Below are 16,450 nucleotides of genomic sequence, written 5' to 3'. Positions count from 1 at the left end.
AGGGATTTATTGAAAGGCCTTTAAGGGTACACCTTGGCCAGGACAAGTGTCTGACCAGGGCGACACCCAAGGTGGACTAAAAATGGTCACAAAATGGCTGATCTTACACTTTGATAAGTTTTGGTCCATTTGCATCTTGGGGTTTAATTGTAATTGTCCAATTCCAGCTCTAGGTTGTGAGGTCCCATCCTTCTTGTTCCTCCCTTCAGCCACTGTTGTTTGTGCTTTTGGGCCTGAAAGTTGTCCTTGGCGTCAAGCAGAAAAAGGTTTTGTTTTGCCTCCCTGCTCTGTGCAGAGAGCTGAGTGACACCGAATATGAGGCTCAGAACTACGCCTAAACAGCACAGAATCTGAAAATATGAAAGCTAAAGCTTAAGGCATCAAAGGGAGATCTCGCTTCAGTGTCTTTTTAATTCCTCAAGCGGGGCTGTCACCTGGCATTTCGTGCCCTGCTTAAGTTGCCTTGCCCTGTTCTGATCTTGCTCTGAATGTGTTCTGCAGAAGGAGAAGGGTGATGGAAAGTGAAGTGCACTGAGAAAGAGAGGCTGGTGTTTCTGCCGTGGTCCTGCAGCTTTCCATATTCCCCTTGCACAGGTGTGATGTGAGCAGCTGGCGCAGGGTGTCACGCAGTGTCTGACAGCATCACCCCGAGGGAATTGGTGCCAATTCCAGCAGCGGGGAAATTTATGGCCCAAATGTGGTTTTGCATGCATTCCAACTGGACTGTCACTTCAAACTGTAGGATGGGAGAACCTAAAATGCGTGTGGAGCTTGTTTCCTTCAGCTGGGCCCTTCAGCAGGGTCACGAATGCTGCGGCCGTGCCTGCACACGGGCTTGCTAGGCTGGAAATGCACTTAGCACAAGGTTTGGTGTCTGACTCATAGCATGGACTTAAAACCCACAAATTCTGCAATTTCTCTGTGGGTTAGTCCTGACAGCTCTGCTCTAAGGCCTGACTGGGGTATCAAAAGCAAAGCCCTGCTCTGCCAGCGCGCTGAGCTCTGCTCATTCCGTAGAGCCAGTGGAGCACCCAAGTTTTGGTGCCTGTGGTCCCATAAATTTGAGGTGGGTAATCAAATCCTACTGCTGTCTGGCTGAAACACATATTCTGTGGCCAGGAATCTGCATGGAAGTGTCAGCGGGAAATTATCGTTGTGAATTTTCTGTGCAACAGCTGGCTTTTTCCACTTTATTTTAAATCATGCAGTTGCAAGCATGGGTAGAAAAGATCCCTGGCTTGCTGCTGGAGAGACATCTGAGCCCCATGTGGGGACAGCTGGAGGAGATGGGAGAACTGGGCTGCTTGCGATGGAGTGGGTGAAATGTGTTGTGCTGGAAGAAGATCACTGAACTGATTTAATTAGTTCTGTTTCAGAGGATTCATTTGTGCTCGGGTCACTGCTACGTTCATCTATTTGCTTTTTTTCCCCCCTCTTAGCAATAGACAAATGCAGGGTGATAATTAATTTGGCAGGTTGATTGAGATTGGGTGGCAGAGAGGGGAGTTTTCCTGGATGAGTGATGAAGCACTGCTGGTTGAGCTTAAAGTGAATGGTCTGAAATAGAAAGTAGTTAGTATAAAATCCCCCCAAGGGTATGTTTAAACTGAATGTACTTTGAGTTTTGACATTGAGGTTTTTTAGCAAGCTACCAGACTCTACAGTGTAATTTTAGGGCGTTTGCTAGCTGGGATCTAGCTGCTGAAATACCAGTGCTATTCTTCTGCTTTGTGAAGCCTCAGAACTTGGAAAATGGGATGTTAATGAAAGAAGTGGCTTGTTTGTGTGGGTGTCAGGCTGAAACAAGCCTTGGCAGAGCAATGCTTTTTTCTTTTCCAGGCCAACCCTGGAAGCTGAGGCTTCACCTGGCCGGACTCAGTGCTGCTCTTAGGGTGGTAGAAGGCTGTGTGGATCAGTCTGCTTCGTGGAAGGCCAAATCCTCTTTACCTTAAAATTTTCCTTACTTCATGGCAGCCGTCCCTCCGTGCTACCATTATAGTTAATGTGCTTCAGTAAAACGAGCTGCTGAAGCTGTATTACATTTCTGGCTTTCTGCCTCACTGTATTTTGGCCTCACCAGAGGCCAGTTCCTGTAGTCACCATGTTTTGTGTCTCACACCAGATAGACACTAAGATGCCATACTACCATAAGCAAAGCTCACTTTTTTTTTTTCTTTTCAGGAGGTGCTTATGGTATCACAAGAGATCTGGTTTGGTCAGACTTGTGAATTTCCAGTTTTGGGGGACAGTGGCACTGCTGCCTTTGATATCTCTGACCAAGCACTTGGAGTTAGGATTTTTTCTCTCTCAGTCTCTACCCCCTTCCTCTTTGTAAGTGACCCTGCTCTGCTGAAAGGTTTGAGCTGACAGCTGTGACAAAATGCCATCCTGTGTGCATGAGGGGAGTGCAGAGGTGACATGAACAAGTCATGCATGTCCCTGTCCCTGCTGCAGTGGCTCAGTTCCCCTGCACTGGAACCGCTTCCAAAGGTTAAATGGCTGGTGAAACCTCCTTGCCTACTCAGTCTTAAGGGCTTTTTTCTGCTGAGACTCCCAGTAAGGCTGTCAATTTGATGATGGCTTGAGGTTTTGTTTGGGTTGTTGTTGTTTGTTTGTTTGTTTGTGTTTTTCCTGTGAGGTAGACACTTGTCCACTGGGAATCGAATTGGAAAATTCTCATTTTTATGCAAACTACCAGAGAATGATCAGCTATTTCATTCCTGCACTTCCTAAACTCATTGGACTAATTTGCCTTCATATGAGCTATCGTGATCTGTGTTCCTGTTGGGGGTGATCCACCTGAACTCAGAGATTGACTGAAAAATCCCTGAAACCTTTACCTGCTTTTCCAGTGGGATTTTAGTTGCTGTGCAAAAAGACATTCCCTGTATCTTTAAGACATTTCTTTGGAAGCAGAGACCCTTCTGTGCACTGGTAACTAGCCTAAAAGGGCTCGCATCTCCTTTGAGGTTTGTGTTAGCAACACAAGGTGCAGATGAAACCTGTGTGACACTAGGATCTCTGAAAAGATGGAAAGTGAGAGAAAACCTGTGCACTAAAGAGAGCATAGGATTGGGAATGGACATTTCAGAGGTCTTTAGACTCCTTAACAAAAGTAAAAAAGAATTGAGATGCCTCAACATGATTTCAGACTTTGCTAACTCTGTCTGCTGCAGCAGCTGTCTAGTTTATCAAGCTTGTGCCGGGTTTGGTATTGTGAACGGGATTCTTAATGCACAGTGAATGATTCCCAATGGGGGAAAAAAAACCAACTAAATAAGCTTTCTGACTTTTCTAGGAAATTAATTGCACCAGAATGGACTTGACTGTGTAGCTGTGAAATCCAGGAACTTCATGTGTGCACTGTGAATAGCAAGCAACATTTAAATTGTAATTTTTCTTCTTTTTATCAATACACTTCTGTTCATTTGTTAACTTTCTGTTATGTTTAGGACTCTTGACATTGCTGTGTTGCCCTGGCATTCCCATACTGAGGAATCTTCTTCTCTAAGTGACTGTGAATTCTCTCTGTGCCCAAGGTGGGAGGGTATCAGAATTGCTGTGCCCACAGTTTTTATCTCACCACTATAGATTTTTTTCTCTAATATTTTCTCTTTGGTTTTCATGACTATGCTCAGAATGGGAAAAATGGGTATAGGAAAAATTTGGTGAACGCTTTTGCATGTGGATTATTAGTCCACCAGATCAATATCGGATTATTAATCTACCAGATCAGTTCAAGGTGATAAGAAATATTTTTATGATTGGTTTAATTGTTTTAGTCATTTATTCTGAAATTAAGTATCCAGATTAAGATCATTAATTTAGGAAGCCTTTGTTAAAAAAACTGCAGTACATCTGCAAGTAATTCTGTGTGACATCCATCATTGAGAATCACTGAAGAATGAGAACCACCACCTCCTCCCTCCCACTCCCTCCAAAATCAGGTCTTTTCTCTACTTTACTACAGCTCTGCCTCCCAAACCTGTTGTTTAAAATCCTCTGTGATGTGTGAAGGATTAATAGGGACCTGAGAAATTCAGTGGTAGGAGTGAAAATAATAGAAACGCGCCTGGATTTGTTTTACTACTGTCATCTGTTTAAGTAGTTGTGACAAAAATTTGTATAAAACCAGATACAGGGTGTGGAGGTGGATGTTCCTGTGCCTTTTCTTTTTCCCACCTACGGGGTTTTTTCTTGGTGTTTTGTTTTGTTTTTATTATTTCCCAGCAGCTTCCCATTCTCTGGTGTTAAACCTGCTGGTTTTCAGGGGTGCTGTGGAGCAAAGGGCACAGTGGCTGCCCTGAGCCCACTGCTGCCAGCTTGCCATGTCACACATCTTTGTGTCCCTTGCCCACCCCGTAAAGAAGCCAGGATCCCTGAAGAAGTCAGATGCAGTTTATTGTCTGGAAATAAAAAGGTCATGTGCTGCCATGAGAAACTCCTCCAAACTGCAGGCTCTTGCTGTCTCCCCAGTGCCAGATATGATCTCATTCCCTTGGAGCTGAGTCCCTGGTTAAGAGCTTGGGATGGTTTCTTCGCCGTGCCTTCGGGACAGTCACTGTTGGTGGCTGGACAACTTTTGGGTTGTCCTGTGCTGTCCCTTTTAGCTCCCCTCAGCCTTGCTTCGCCCTGTTTTCTCCATTCCCTGCTGCCACAGTGGCTCATTACCCTGCTGGCTGTCTCAGCACAGGATCTGCCTGACACACGAGCGTTCCGAGCAGCCTCTGGCAGTGCTCTGGGTCCTTGCTTGACCTCCCAGCCGGGTTCTGAGAGGGATGGAGGAGTCGGCTCCCTCCAGGACTTTGAGCTTCCCCAGGGTAGCAGCTTCAGAGGATTTAACTCTGTCCCCACACAGCTCCTCTTCAGAGACCCATCATGGTACCTCGTTGGCCCTGTCTCCAGTTCAAAGCTACGCCAAGTTCCAAAGCATTTCTGCCTCTGCTGTGATTTAAAAAGCTTATCTCTGCTTCCAGATGTTGTCCAGCAGCCCAGAAACTTTTGAAATAGTATCTTTGATTATGAGGCATTTAAGTGGCTCTTAAATGCTCACCCCCAATTTATTACCTTGGTTGGTTTGTTGTGAATTATTTTATTTGGTATTTTTTTGTTTGTTTGTGTTTTTTAACCAGTTTTGGAACTGAGGCTGGCCTTGGTGATTTGCAGGGCTCCAAGACATTGGGAGCATTTGGGTGGAGGGAGTTTCCTCTCCACAGTGGCTCTGGTGACACGAGCATGCAGCTCCCACATCTGGCTGAGCAGCACAGCTCTGACATCTTGTGCTTTGTGCTGACCCTGGGAGCTGGCCAGGGGTTGTGGAAAAGGGATTGTTTTTCCAAATACTGGAGCCCTTTGGTGGAGAAGGTGGTCAGAGCAGCCAGTTGCTCCCCTGTTACATTATTAGGATCAGGCAGTGGTGACTCTCAGCAGCTCCAGCCTTCTTAGCTAGTCCTGCTGATGGTGTCCACACCAAAATTCCCTCCCTAAATCAATCGAGTCAGTAAATCATCTCCTTTATCTTGATTGCTATGAAAATGCAGGGAACAGAGTCTATCGGATAGAAGGAATCCTACTCAAAATAGCATGTGCAAAAACACCCTGTTAGTTTCTGTGGGACTTGACTCCTGCATGTTTGTAAAAATAAATGTTTCCTCTAATATGTAATCAAGGAAATAATTTGTGCCTTTTTTTTTTTTTTTTTTTTTTTCTGTTTGTTTTGGGGTTTTTTTGTTGTTGTTGTTGTTACCGAAAAAGGAACTTATCGGGAACATTTTGTGCCTACGTGCTGGTAACAAACAGTTTCTTATTACCAGTGGAAATACGATCCTGACTGGAGCATGGCTAATACCCATTCAGTCAGAGAATATGGATCGTACTGTGCCCCATTCAGCACAAGCTGTGAGGAGGCAGTGTCAAAGAGCCCAACACTGAGACACTGTTTCACGTCCTCAACGTGCCCATTCAACTAAATCTCTTCCAAAGAGGGAAGATGTTGTGCTCATGTTGAAATAAAAGCTCTGCTATTTTGGTGAAGGCTGAAACCAGGTGCCAGCCTGGTTGGATACTCCTATCTCGCTCTTCTGGATGCTGATCCCCAAACACAAAGGCTGCTGACTACCACCCAGCCAAAACTTCTCATAATCTCATTGGTAATTCATTTTTACCACTACTAAATGCGCTAAATCCTTGCAGGAGTGGCAAAAAGGCATTTTTGCAGGTTCTCAGCTGTTTGGGAGAGCTCAGGCTGTACTATTCATGTATCACAGCCAGTTCAGCAGGAAATGTTGGATGCAGGCGTTTGGCTCCCAATCACAGATGGAGCAGAGGAGCAATTTCTCTCATATTCCTGTGCTTTGCCTTGTGTTCACCTTCCACTGGAGAGAGCAGGAGTCTTTTATGTTCACTAAAATGGAAATGAGGTGTCCAGCCACAGTCTAAAATCTTTAAAATCCAAGGGAAGGAGCCAGTGAGCTAGGGCAAGGTTCTCACGTGCGTTTGGACTTTGTGATCCTGTTGCAGTCTTCTCCAATCCCATATATTGTCTTGGGTGACTACTGGCTGATATTGCTCACTTTTGTCAACATCATCTAATTGTTTTTAGAACAGCAAAAATGTTGTGTATGTGTAAATACATGTCGAAATAAAATTCCAGAGTAATAGACTATAATCTGAATACAATTAAAATAGACTTTGAATTGATTTAAAGGGTTTTATTAAACACTAAGTTTTATTAAACACTATTTCATTGGTCCTCTTTAATACTTACAAGGAAAGGATCTGCTCATTCCCTCTAATGAAACTGTTCTGAGTGTCATATTTGCTTTAGCAAGTCCATATGGTTTCAAAATGCTGTTGCATTATGCTGCTGAGGACTCCCTCCCCTTTCAAAGAATATACATGGCACTGCTTGTATTTTAAATATTGGGGTTTGTTCCTGACTTGTGTACAGTTGAGGAGGTCCTTATAACAAGATTACGCCTTTTCTATTTCTCTGACTGGTTTGGAGGGTTGGGTTATTTTTTTTTTTTTGGTTGGCTTTGTTGGAGGTTTTTTTATCTCATTGGGTTGTTGGATTGTTTTTTTTTTTTTTTTCCCCAGCCATTGCTTAATTAGCAGTATTGCTGTTTCAAGGGTGCCAAAATTAAAACCCTGGTCAAGAAAAGATTATAGCAGGGGAAAGCAGGACTTATAAACAGCTTTAAATTGTCATACTTTACTTTCTGTCTTTTTATTTACTTAGATCTTCTACAATATGTGTAGATCACATTTTCCTGCAGTTCTCTTAATACTAAGGAGGCTAAGAATTATGTTTTATGAATTTTAATGAAAGTTGAAATCCTTATGTAATCATTTGCTGGGGCTTTAATTAAATAACCACATAGGAGAAGAGCTGCATTTAGAGAGGCGAGGGTTGAAGATGCTAATTTTTTAAACGGTTTTGTTCTACTTCAGTGTGAGTATATCAGATATTTAATGCGGACAGTCCTTTATACCATTCCTTACTCCTTTGAAGGTATTGTTGCATTAGTGAATGTAAATTTTAAAACCACAAGCCGAGAAACTTCATGGTTTTTATGGCAAAACCCTGAAATTCACAGCACAGGTCGCCACCCTACATCTTCAAAAAGAGACCCCTTTCACTTCTCCTTTTCTGGCTGTGACTGGGATTTTGATATTGGGGTCTTTTCCATTTCTTCCTCCTCTTCCACTGACAGTTCTCACCCTCAGCTGGAGTTGGGGAGTGTTTTCCCTGGAGACCTCTAAGTCAGTTATTAGGGTAGAAGCATCCAGTTGGTTTTAACAAACCCCATGTTTTTGTACATTCCTGGACATGCAAGAGTTGTTCTTGTTGCTAAAAGCTGCTTTCATCTGTGAATATTAAAACTGCCAGAGATGGGTTTCCAGGACAGTTTCAGATGAAGTGTAAAGTAGATTCTTTTCTTTTAAGAGACACTGCATGCATATAAGCTGTGTGGGAGTTTGATTTCGGTTTTATCCCTCCTTTTTTGCTGCTGATACACTTAGCCTTAGTTGCCTGGTCAGTAAGAATAATAAATTTGATGCTCTGAGGCTGTTTATCATCACTCAGGTCCAAATTGATTCCAGAGAACATTCAGAGGAGGTGGTGGGGTCTGGAGCAAACCCATCTGTTAGTGATAAGCATAAATCCCCCTGCTTCCAAATGCATTTTTATGTCTGCATGCATGCACCAATTAAACAGTATGTTATTTTCTTTTTCCATGATTTCAGAAGGTTGACTCACTCAAGTGGATTTATGCACAAGCTCTGTTTTTTCTGAGTGTAGTTGGTTTGATGTTTTTATTTTTGTGGGGGAAGGGTTTTGTTTGTTTTTGGGCTTTGTTTTTGCTTTTAAATCTGTTTCCTTCATATTTTGATTTCTATTCAGCTTGTGGAAATCGTGATTTCTACCTAGCCCAATAGTTCAGGCATACTTTTTTTCCTCCTTTTCTGGGCATCACGCTCCAGCACATACTGTTTGTCCATGAAAAGAAAACCAGAAGTAGCTGAGCTGAGTGTGGCTTGCTGACCTAAAGGGTGTGACACTGAGGCAATCATCCCTCCGTAGAATGCTGGCCTGGCAGAGATTTTGTTTTAACCTCTGGGGTTTTCTTTTTTCTGTCTTAAAACTGGAGGCACTTTTCTGTGTGGTATCCTTTTCATTTCATTTTTCATTCCTTCACTTCTGTGCTAATAGGGACCACCATATGCCAAGAACATTCTAGCATGAGATGAGCACGGGTTTTTAGATAACGAGGGAGAAACACATTTTAAAGCCAAGTAAGATTTTATAAAAACAGGAGGAAAAGTTCGGCTTTGTAGGTCGTGGATTTGACTACAATGCATGAAAACAACCTCACAGTTTTAGCAGGTGACAGCCACAGCCTGTGTCACTCAGCAGAACATCCTGGCACAGTGAGAGAGAACAGTGGTGTGGGCGTTGTTTTACGCTGGGGACAGTGGATCCATCAGCAGAAATACAAACATGGCTGATTCCACCAAGGCACCTTCATAGAGAAATTAAACTGGACAAGGGCTGTGTAATTTGTGATAAGGAGTTTGCTCATTAAATGTTGACAAAGTAAGGAAGGGGTCACTCTCTTGGTTCCAGTGAATTTGTGGCTGCTTCACTGGTGACTTTGGCTTTTCCTCTCTAAGTGATGTTGACAGTTCACTGGGAAATGGAGCAAGGATGAGTTGTTCCAGCCCTTGGACTCACTTTTCACGGTAGCATTAGCTGCTGCTGCAACATCCAGACTGTGGAACCCCTCAGGATTGCCCACACGTGGTGGAGGGGCAGGGTTAGAGACCGGGAAACAAAAGCTACCTGCAAGCTGGGCAGGAGGAGGAGTGGGGGAGCAGAGCAGGAGTTGGCTGTGGGGCTGAAAACTCACTGGAGATGTGAAGCACCAGGCAAGAACAGGGATCAGGATGAGCAAACTATGCCTAGAGATGAATGAAGGTTTAAGAGGACTTGATTTAGGTGTGAGGATTAGTGGTGATCAGGAGTAACACAATGGTCTGTTTTCTTGGGACTGGCTGTCCTGGGAGCATCCCTGCACATGGGAATAGAAATTCCAGGCCTGTCTTGGGACTGCAGCTCTCATTTTTGGTGGCAGTAATAAAGCAACCTTTCACTTTTCAGAGAACAGAGGAGTTCAGGGAGGGTAGGAGCATGAAAAACCTGGCAGTGGGATCTTATGCTACCCTTGGGTTTGAAGGTGTGGTGTGTGCTGCCAAGTGTCTGTAGAGCCTGGAGAGCCACAGTGGCCACAGCCAGGCCAGTGACATTAACCCTTCTTTCTTCACTGTTTGTACTTTTTGTGCTGATTCCACTGATTTAGCTGAAGGTAAAGCTAGCCCTCATCATGCTAATCACAGGTGGTCATACTCAAGCTAAATTGATTTTCTTTTAGCCAAGTAAATTAAGCAGGAGTTAATTCCTCCCAAGGCACAGGGGCTAAGAACTCAAACTGAAAAGGTTTTTTGGTCCAGAGAGGCAGGAGCCACAGAGGAAAGACAGGTACCAGGGTTCTGGCAGAGGCTCTTTGAAGCACATAACCTTTGGTAGGTGCATCTCTCGGTAGTTTTTGCACACCAGTTGTTTACTGAGGCCAGCTTTCATAAACATCAAAGCTGTGCTTCATGCAGTAATGGAGAACCAATAGGAAACCCAGTATAGCTCAGGTTTCCACCAACAGTATATGGAAAATAGGAAAAAATTGCAGTAAAATGAGGGGGCCAGTCACAAGGCTGTACCAGGTTAAAAAATGATGTGACAATTCTCATCTTTGATGCCTGTCTGCATATGTGGTTTGTCTCCAGTTACGGAGGTAGAGAATTGTAAATAATAACTTAAAAAGAAGGAGCCCTTGGAAAAGAGAAGGATAAGTAGGAACAGTTAATGGAGAAGATAAAAAAGATCTCATCATAGGAGATTCATGTGGCTTTCCTGATTTTGCAAAGTAGTTTTAATCTCTTGTCCTGGGATGAGTGTTTTGAAAGCATGTTCTGCAATAAGTGTGGGTTGTAAATCTCCTTGCCTACCTCTGAACTGGGAGAAGGCATTTCCTTTGGGAAAGAATGTTGGGAAAAATGAGCAAGAAAATGTTCATGACTGTAAGTCATTACATGTCACATTAACCCTCCTATCTTTCATTCACATATTTTTATATTTGCATTAAGCAATGCTTGTGTGTAGAGGAGCAAACAATGCCCAGAAGAAACCCCTCAGTAGATGTACAAAAAACCCAATAATTCAGTGGTGAAACAGATTTAGAGCTGTTGCTAATTATCATGGCTGATATAAAATATACATTGCTGATGAATCAAATGTCCCCTGGTTTTGGTAATCTCTTTGTTGATGTATCAGCTGTCCTTTTGCCAGATCAGTATTAAACATTTGGCTAAAGCGGGATCTATGGCAGTGGGAATTTTGTTGGCATGAGCAGAGTTGTGATGCCAGATGCGTTTGGGTTCTGAATGCAAAGGTGCAATGTTACATGGCTTATTAGGAAGCTAAAAGCTGTGTGAAATAAATCATAAAAGCAAACCTGTTTATTTCCAACAAAAATATGTAATGGAGGTAAAAGCACGGGTTTTATCACTTAACTTCTGCTTTTCCTTGTTTTTCAGCTCATGGGGCATTCTGAATGGGATCACAAACGAGGACCCAGAGGCTCACAGGTCAGTTGTTCAGTATTTTGTGTTTTATTTTGGCTTTTGCTGCATTTGAGGCATTCAAGCAAGTTTTCCATCTGAGTTTGGCAGAGTTGTTGATTTTGTTAATATTTGCAGGGTTTGGAGCAATGGGAAAAAAGCATAAACCCATGAGAGCTTTCATTAATATAATTTTTGAGCTGTAATTCAAACAGTCAATCCAGACAGAGCTGAGTCATCCAACAGAAAGGTTTTTTTCAACAGCAGAAAGATGGATTAGATGTATGGAGAAATCATTTCTTACTCAGCTGTCTCCATCAGGACATCAAAGGAACGCAATTTCAAATAATGTCGGTATGTTTTGTTTGGTGGTTTGTTTTGTTGGTTTTTTTTTTTTTTACCTGACAAATCTGTAAAACTTGGATGGCCCTCTCACCATGAATCCTTTCATTATTCACCGAGGTGTTAGAACTGTGTGGGGAGGTGCAGAGAAGCCACGTGTTTGCTCTTGGCCTGTTATTGGAAGGAAATTATGCCAGCAGTGTTAACGGTATCACAATACATTTTAAAATTATCTGTAGAATTATAATTGCTGCAGACAAGACATCACTACCAATATTGATGTTCAGGAATTTTCCTGCTTGGGTAAAATAGTCTCTCCCATCTAGTACTGAAAGAACATAAAGACTTTATTCGTGCTCCAGCGTTTTGTATTTACTTTTACTTCAGGTGAAGGATTTTCTTATAGATACTTTGTACGAATGACAGATGTGTCATAAAAGCATTAAAGGATAAGATGGAAAAAAACCCTGTAGAATCATAGAACAGCTTGGGTTAGAAGGGACCTTAGAGATCATCTCATTCCAACCCCCTGCCATGGGCAGGGACACCTTCCACTATCCCAGGTTGCTCCCAGCCCCATCCAGCCTGACCTTGGACACTTCCAGGGATCCAGGGGCAGCCACAGCTCCTCTGGGCAACCTGTGCCAGGGCCTCACCACCCTCACAGGGAAGAATTTCTTCCTAACATTCATTCTAAACCTATTCTCTAGCAGTTTGAAGGCATTCCCCCTTGTTCTCTCACTACAGTTCCTGATGAAGAGTCCCAAAACAGCCCAAGCTTTCTGATTACCGTGTGCTATCCTAGTGCTCAGAAATAAAAGCCAAGGAAGAAAAGTTTAATTAAAGAGAAGAAAACATGGCTCAGTTTACCACACTGTAGCTTTAGATTCTCTTTTTTACATGACTCTGCAAGTTGTCTAGACAAGAATAGTATTAAACCTAATTTGATTAATTTCCTTGAAAGGTTAGGAGAAATTAAGGACGTTCTGATTTTTGCATGTAATAGAAAAGATCTTTTTTATCCTTTTGTGATTCAGTTACATTGTTACCAGTTTGTGTGTTTTAAAAAAATGCACCCCTTGTAAAAAAACCAAGATCTTGCTGAAGAATTAAGGTGAGTGGTGTGTTAGGTATGCTTAAATACCTTAAAATCTAGAAAGCAAAGAGGGGAAGTGGCATCACTGGTTTACCGTAATGCAAAACTAAAATCCGCATATGAACTCAAAGTTATTCTATCAAGACTCATTAAAAAAGCTCTCATTCAGTGAAAGGTGCTTTTTTTTTTTTTTTTTAAGAGCTAGTAGGTTTTCTGTGGCATGTGTTGAAACATGCGGGGAAGCTGCTACAGTGCATGTCGTACTTCTTAATGGCCCACTTGGAAAACACATTCCTTTTCTGCACGTAGGAGTTAAATGCAAAGTGCTGTAGTTACAGGTAGGGAAGGATGTCAAATGAAATACACTGAGGCCTATGGGAATTTCTGTTTGCAGCAGTTTGTCTCGTGATAAGCATCTGCAATTCAATAGGATGTAAATGGCACAAGTAAAAAGCTGTCTTTACAATATTTAACTTGCTCATGACTTCCACCATGACCATCGTTGTGCTCCCCTTTTAAGAGACTGCCCACATATATGTGTATGTATGTTGTAGAATTCCTTTTCTTTTAGAATAATTCTACTATTAGAGCTGCTCTAATAGATTGAATTATAGATTGCCTTACAAAGAGCGGCAAGCTCCTGGCTACATCCTTGTTATTTTCTTTTTTTCCTTTCTTTTTTCATCCCTGAAGACAGCAGTGCCTGCTGTGAGTGCTTCATGCTGAGAATTTACTCTGTGGATTTGAAATGAAGCAGGAAGTGCAAAGTGAATTTCTTTACGTTTCATGCTTAATTTTAAAGATTAAGACATGTTAGAATTAAGAATTTAGGCATGAAAATTCAAAACTGAGTTCCAAATTAAAGAAATTCCTAAGTGTTTGGGAGTCTTTAATCCACCTAAAGAGATCTCTCTCTCTCAAATACATACATGCAGCGTGTAGAACCACATCATTTGAGGGGGAAATATTCGTACCCATTCGCAATGTTGGCACGTGCCACAGGAAGGTGTGACCAGCAGAATTCATCCTTGGAATATTATTGCTCTGCAGAAAAAAATATGCAAATTGTATTTTAATCATTCCACTAGAGCACAGTACTTGATACTCCCAAGATCTTTCAGGTGGGACCCACGGCACACTTTGTGCACACGTTTTTACGAGGGCTCTTGGCTGCGTGGGAGTAATTTGTTGCTCTGTCACCAAGACTTGTTTGGCTTGCTGGAGGTGTAGGCGTAGCCCCGGAGTCAGTGGAATCGAGCAATCGTTCCTCCAGCATTGTAAAAGAACGATGATGGGGAGAGAAACACAGGGTCCAGCCTTTTTAATTCTCTTTAACTGTAAAAGCTCTCAATTATATATCCGAGGTGCTGCGTTTTACCCCTCCAGTTCCTAAGCAACAGCTATTTTCAGACTGAATGCATCTGGTGTTGTCTACCTACTCCAGGCTCCTTTCTGCGAGGTAGCTCGTCACTGGGAGCTGGGCTGTTCCCTGCCTCAGCCTTTTGCTGTGGCACTGCAAGCAGACAGATGCTTTAGAGGAACAGCAAGGACACAGATGCTGTAGAGGAACAGGAGAAGCCGGGGTCTGACCCATCTCGACCTCGCGGCTCACGAAAACTTGCGTGCGTCGGGGAGCTCTGCCATCTACGATGAAGAGCAGGAGTCAGAAATAAGGTTCTTGCCGCTGGTTCGGGACAGAAGCCTTTTTTTGTCAAGTTTGGAAGAGCCTCTAGAGCAGATTGAGAATCATGAGCCGGAAATCTCTGTACTTGCTGAAGCGTAGGTGGGAGTCGATTCCCGCTGCTGACCAGGTACTGTGCTCTGGGAACGTGTCGTGTCTTGGTGTGCCCTCAGTGCCACTGTAAAGAGACTTACAGTGATTTAATGGGGGTGTAGGGGCTCTCTGAATACAGTGAGAACCAGCTGATTGTTATTTGTCGTTTCCAAGATGAATGCTGCAAAACGTTGGTGAAGCTGTTTTTGCAAGAGCATGTGCTTGTGATCCTGGAGATGCCATGGTAGCCCACTAATGCAGATGCATTTAACCAAGAAAGTCTCCCTGTCTCAAAAAGGAGACTTTTCTGAAGGCTTTAGGAGTATTTTAAACTGAGTGGCTAAGGAAAATTGTAGTCTTCTGTTGATGGGTGCATGACTTTTTTGTATTTCATATCTTACCTGCATGCATGTGTGTGTGAAGTCACTGAGGCACTGGCAGAACCTCGGCGTTCTCAGAGTCGTCTTGGTTGATGTGTCGCTCCAAGTGTGTTAACCAAGATGAGAGTAAAGCAGATGTAAACAGGACATAGGAAAGCATCTGCTGGGAAAAGAAAATATTGTCACCAGAAGCAGGGCTAAGATGCGATAAATGGCAGTGTGATTAGTGTATTTCCTACTTCTTGCTCCAGGCACTCTGAGATTCTCTGATTATTTGTTTTTTTTTCAATACCTTGCTTGGGATGTACAGCTACTAGAAGAAATGATTACAGAGAGAATATTGCTGAGCTAACAGCTCCACTCTTCTCAATCATAATTCCATCTCAGTTTTCCATTTATAAAACAGTTGACTATGCATGGCAGAAAGGAAAGAGGTAATAGTTTGACAGGAAGAAGGATGGACAACAGAAATGCATCCCAGTTTTTGAGAAGCATCCTCCTGTGTATTTTTATTAAGAGGGAAAAGAGCAGGGCAGATTACATACTGCATTTTATGGAGTTGTAGATTTTAAAGGTAAATCATACCACTTGGAACTTTTAGAGATCTCAGACATATTAGTTGTCAAAAAAAAAAAAAACTTCCCATGCTGTCCCATTATTATTCACAATAAAATAATAAGGCATTGTTTATTGATACAATTTTATTGTACTGAAAGGAGTTTAATCGATCCACATCAGTCCAACATTCTTAAATTTCCTAGAAAAAAAAGGATAATAAATGCTCTGTTAGGAAGTGAATCACTTGTCATGTCGTTTCTGTTAAGATGTGGAGACACTAATGTTATTTCAAAGCTGGTTTTCAGCCTTACTTTTCCAGCATTTCCTTTGAATCACTCTGACCCTAATGTTGCATTGCATCATACAACATACTGTAACACAGTATGAGGGAAAAATAAGTTTTCCTCACCCAGGTCTGAGGTGAGCTTGGCTGCGCTGAGCTGTGTATCTGTTCCACCATCAGTCCCCCAAGCCCTCTGGAGGGTTTTAGAAGAGGAAAGGAAATTTCCCTGACCCATCTACCACTCTGGGAGAGTGAGACTCAGAAAGTGATGCACATAAATACAGTTAACTTGAGCACAGTGTGAGTCTGTAAGGACTGACTGGAGGAAAATGCAGTTACTGTGTGAGATGACAACCCCAAAGAGGCAACTGTGTGTGTGTTCACAAGTTATTGTATAAAAATAACACCTCTGCCTTTTGGTGCAAATTCATCCTTTAGTCCTTAAAGGGATGTAGTCACTCACTGTGTTCTAGGCTGACCTTGACAAAATTACTTTATATTTTGACAGGTGAGTAGTATCATTGCAGGTTACTTCTCTACTCGGAGTAGATAAAAGATATTTGTGTTAACAAATAACAAAACCTCTCCAAGTGGGCTTGTTGCCACCTAAAATGAAAACAAAAAACTAAAGGAAGGAAACAAAATCCAGCTGTAAAATGGTATATTTGGCTTGATCTTGTTTCTAGGGTAAAACAATGTGGCAGGTCTGACTTTTAAGAAAGTGGGAGCTTTAAGTCTGCTGTGAAGTTTGATACTCTGTTTGAGCATATTTTCTGAGTTTTTTAACTCATAAAGTGATTTTTATTCCTCATCTTGCATGCTCTTCATGAAATCAAATG

General features: G+C 42.4%; 1 protein-coding gene across 7 annotated transcripts in view; it reads left to right on the top strand.

Moving 5' to 3' along the window:
* Positions 1-16,450, top strand: part of PDE3A (phosphodiesterase 3A) — a 216,572-nt gene that overhangs the window by 130,030 nt on the left and 70,092 nt on the right. For 6 of the 7 annotated variants that reach the window (XM_040062166.2, XM_040062171.1, XM_040062169.2 and 3 more), the window contains one exon: positions 11,155-11,205. In XM_040062166.2, coding sequence (XP_039918100.1) covers positions 11,155-11,205 — 51 coding nt within the window. Of the gene's footprint in view, positions 1-11,154; positions 11,206-14,349; positions 14,428-16,450 lie in introns of those variants that run through there. The other variant, XM_058420309.1, reaches the window with a different exon arrangement.

Source organism: Hirundo rustica, chromosome 4, assembly GCF_015227805.2.
Source record: "Hirundo rustica isolate bHirRus1 chromosome 4, bHirRus1.pri.v3, whole genome shotgun sequence".
NCBI lineage: Eukaryota > Metazoa > Chordata > Aves > Passeriformes > Hirundinidae > Hirundo > Hirundo rustica.
This window is presented reverse-complemented; position numbering and strand designations above follow the sequence as displayed.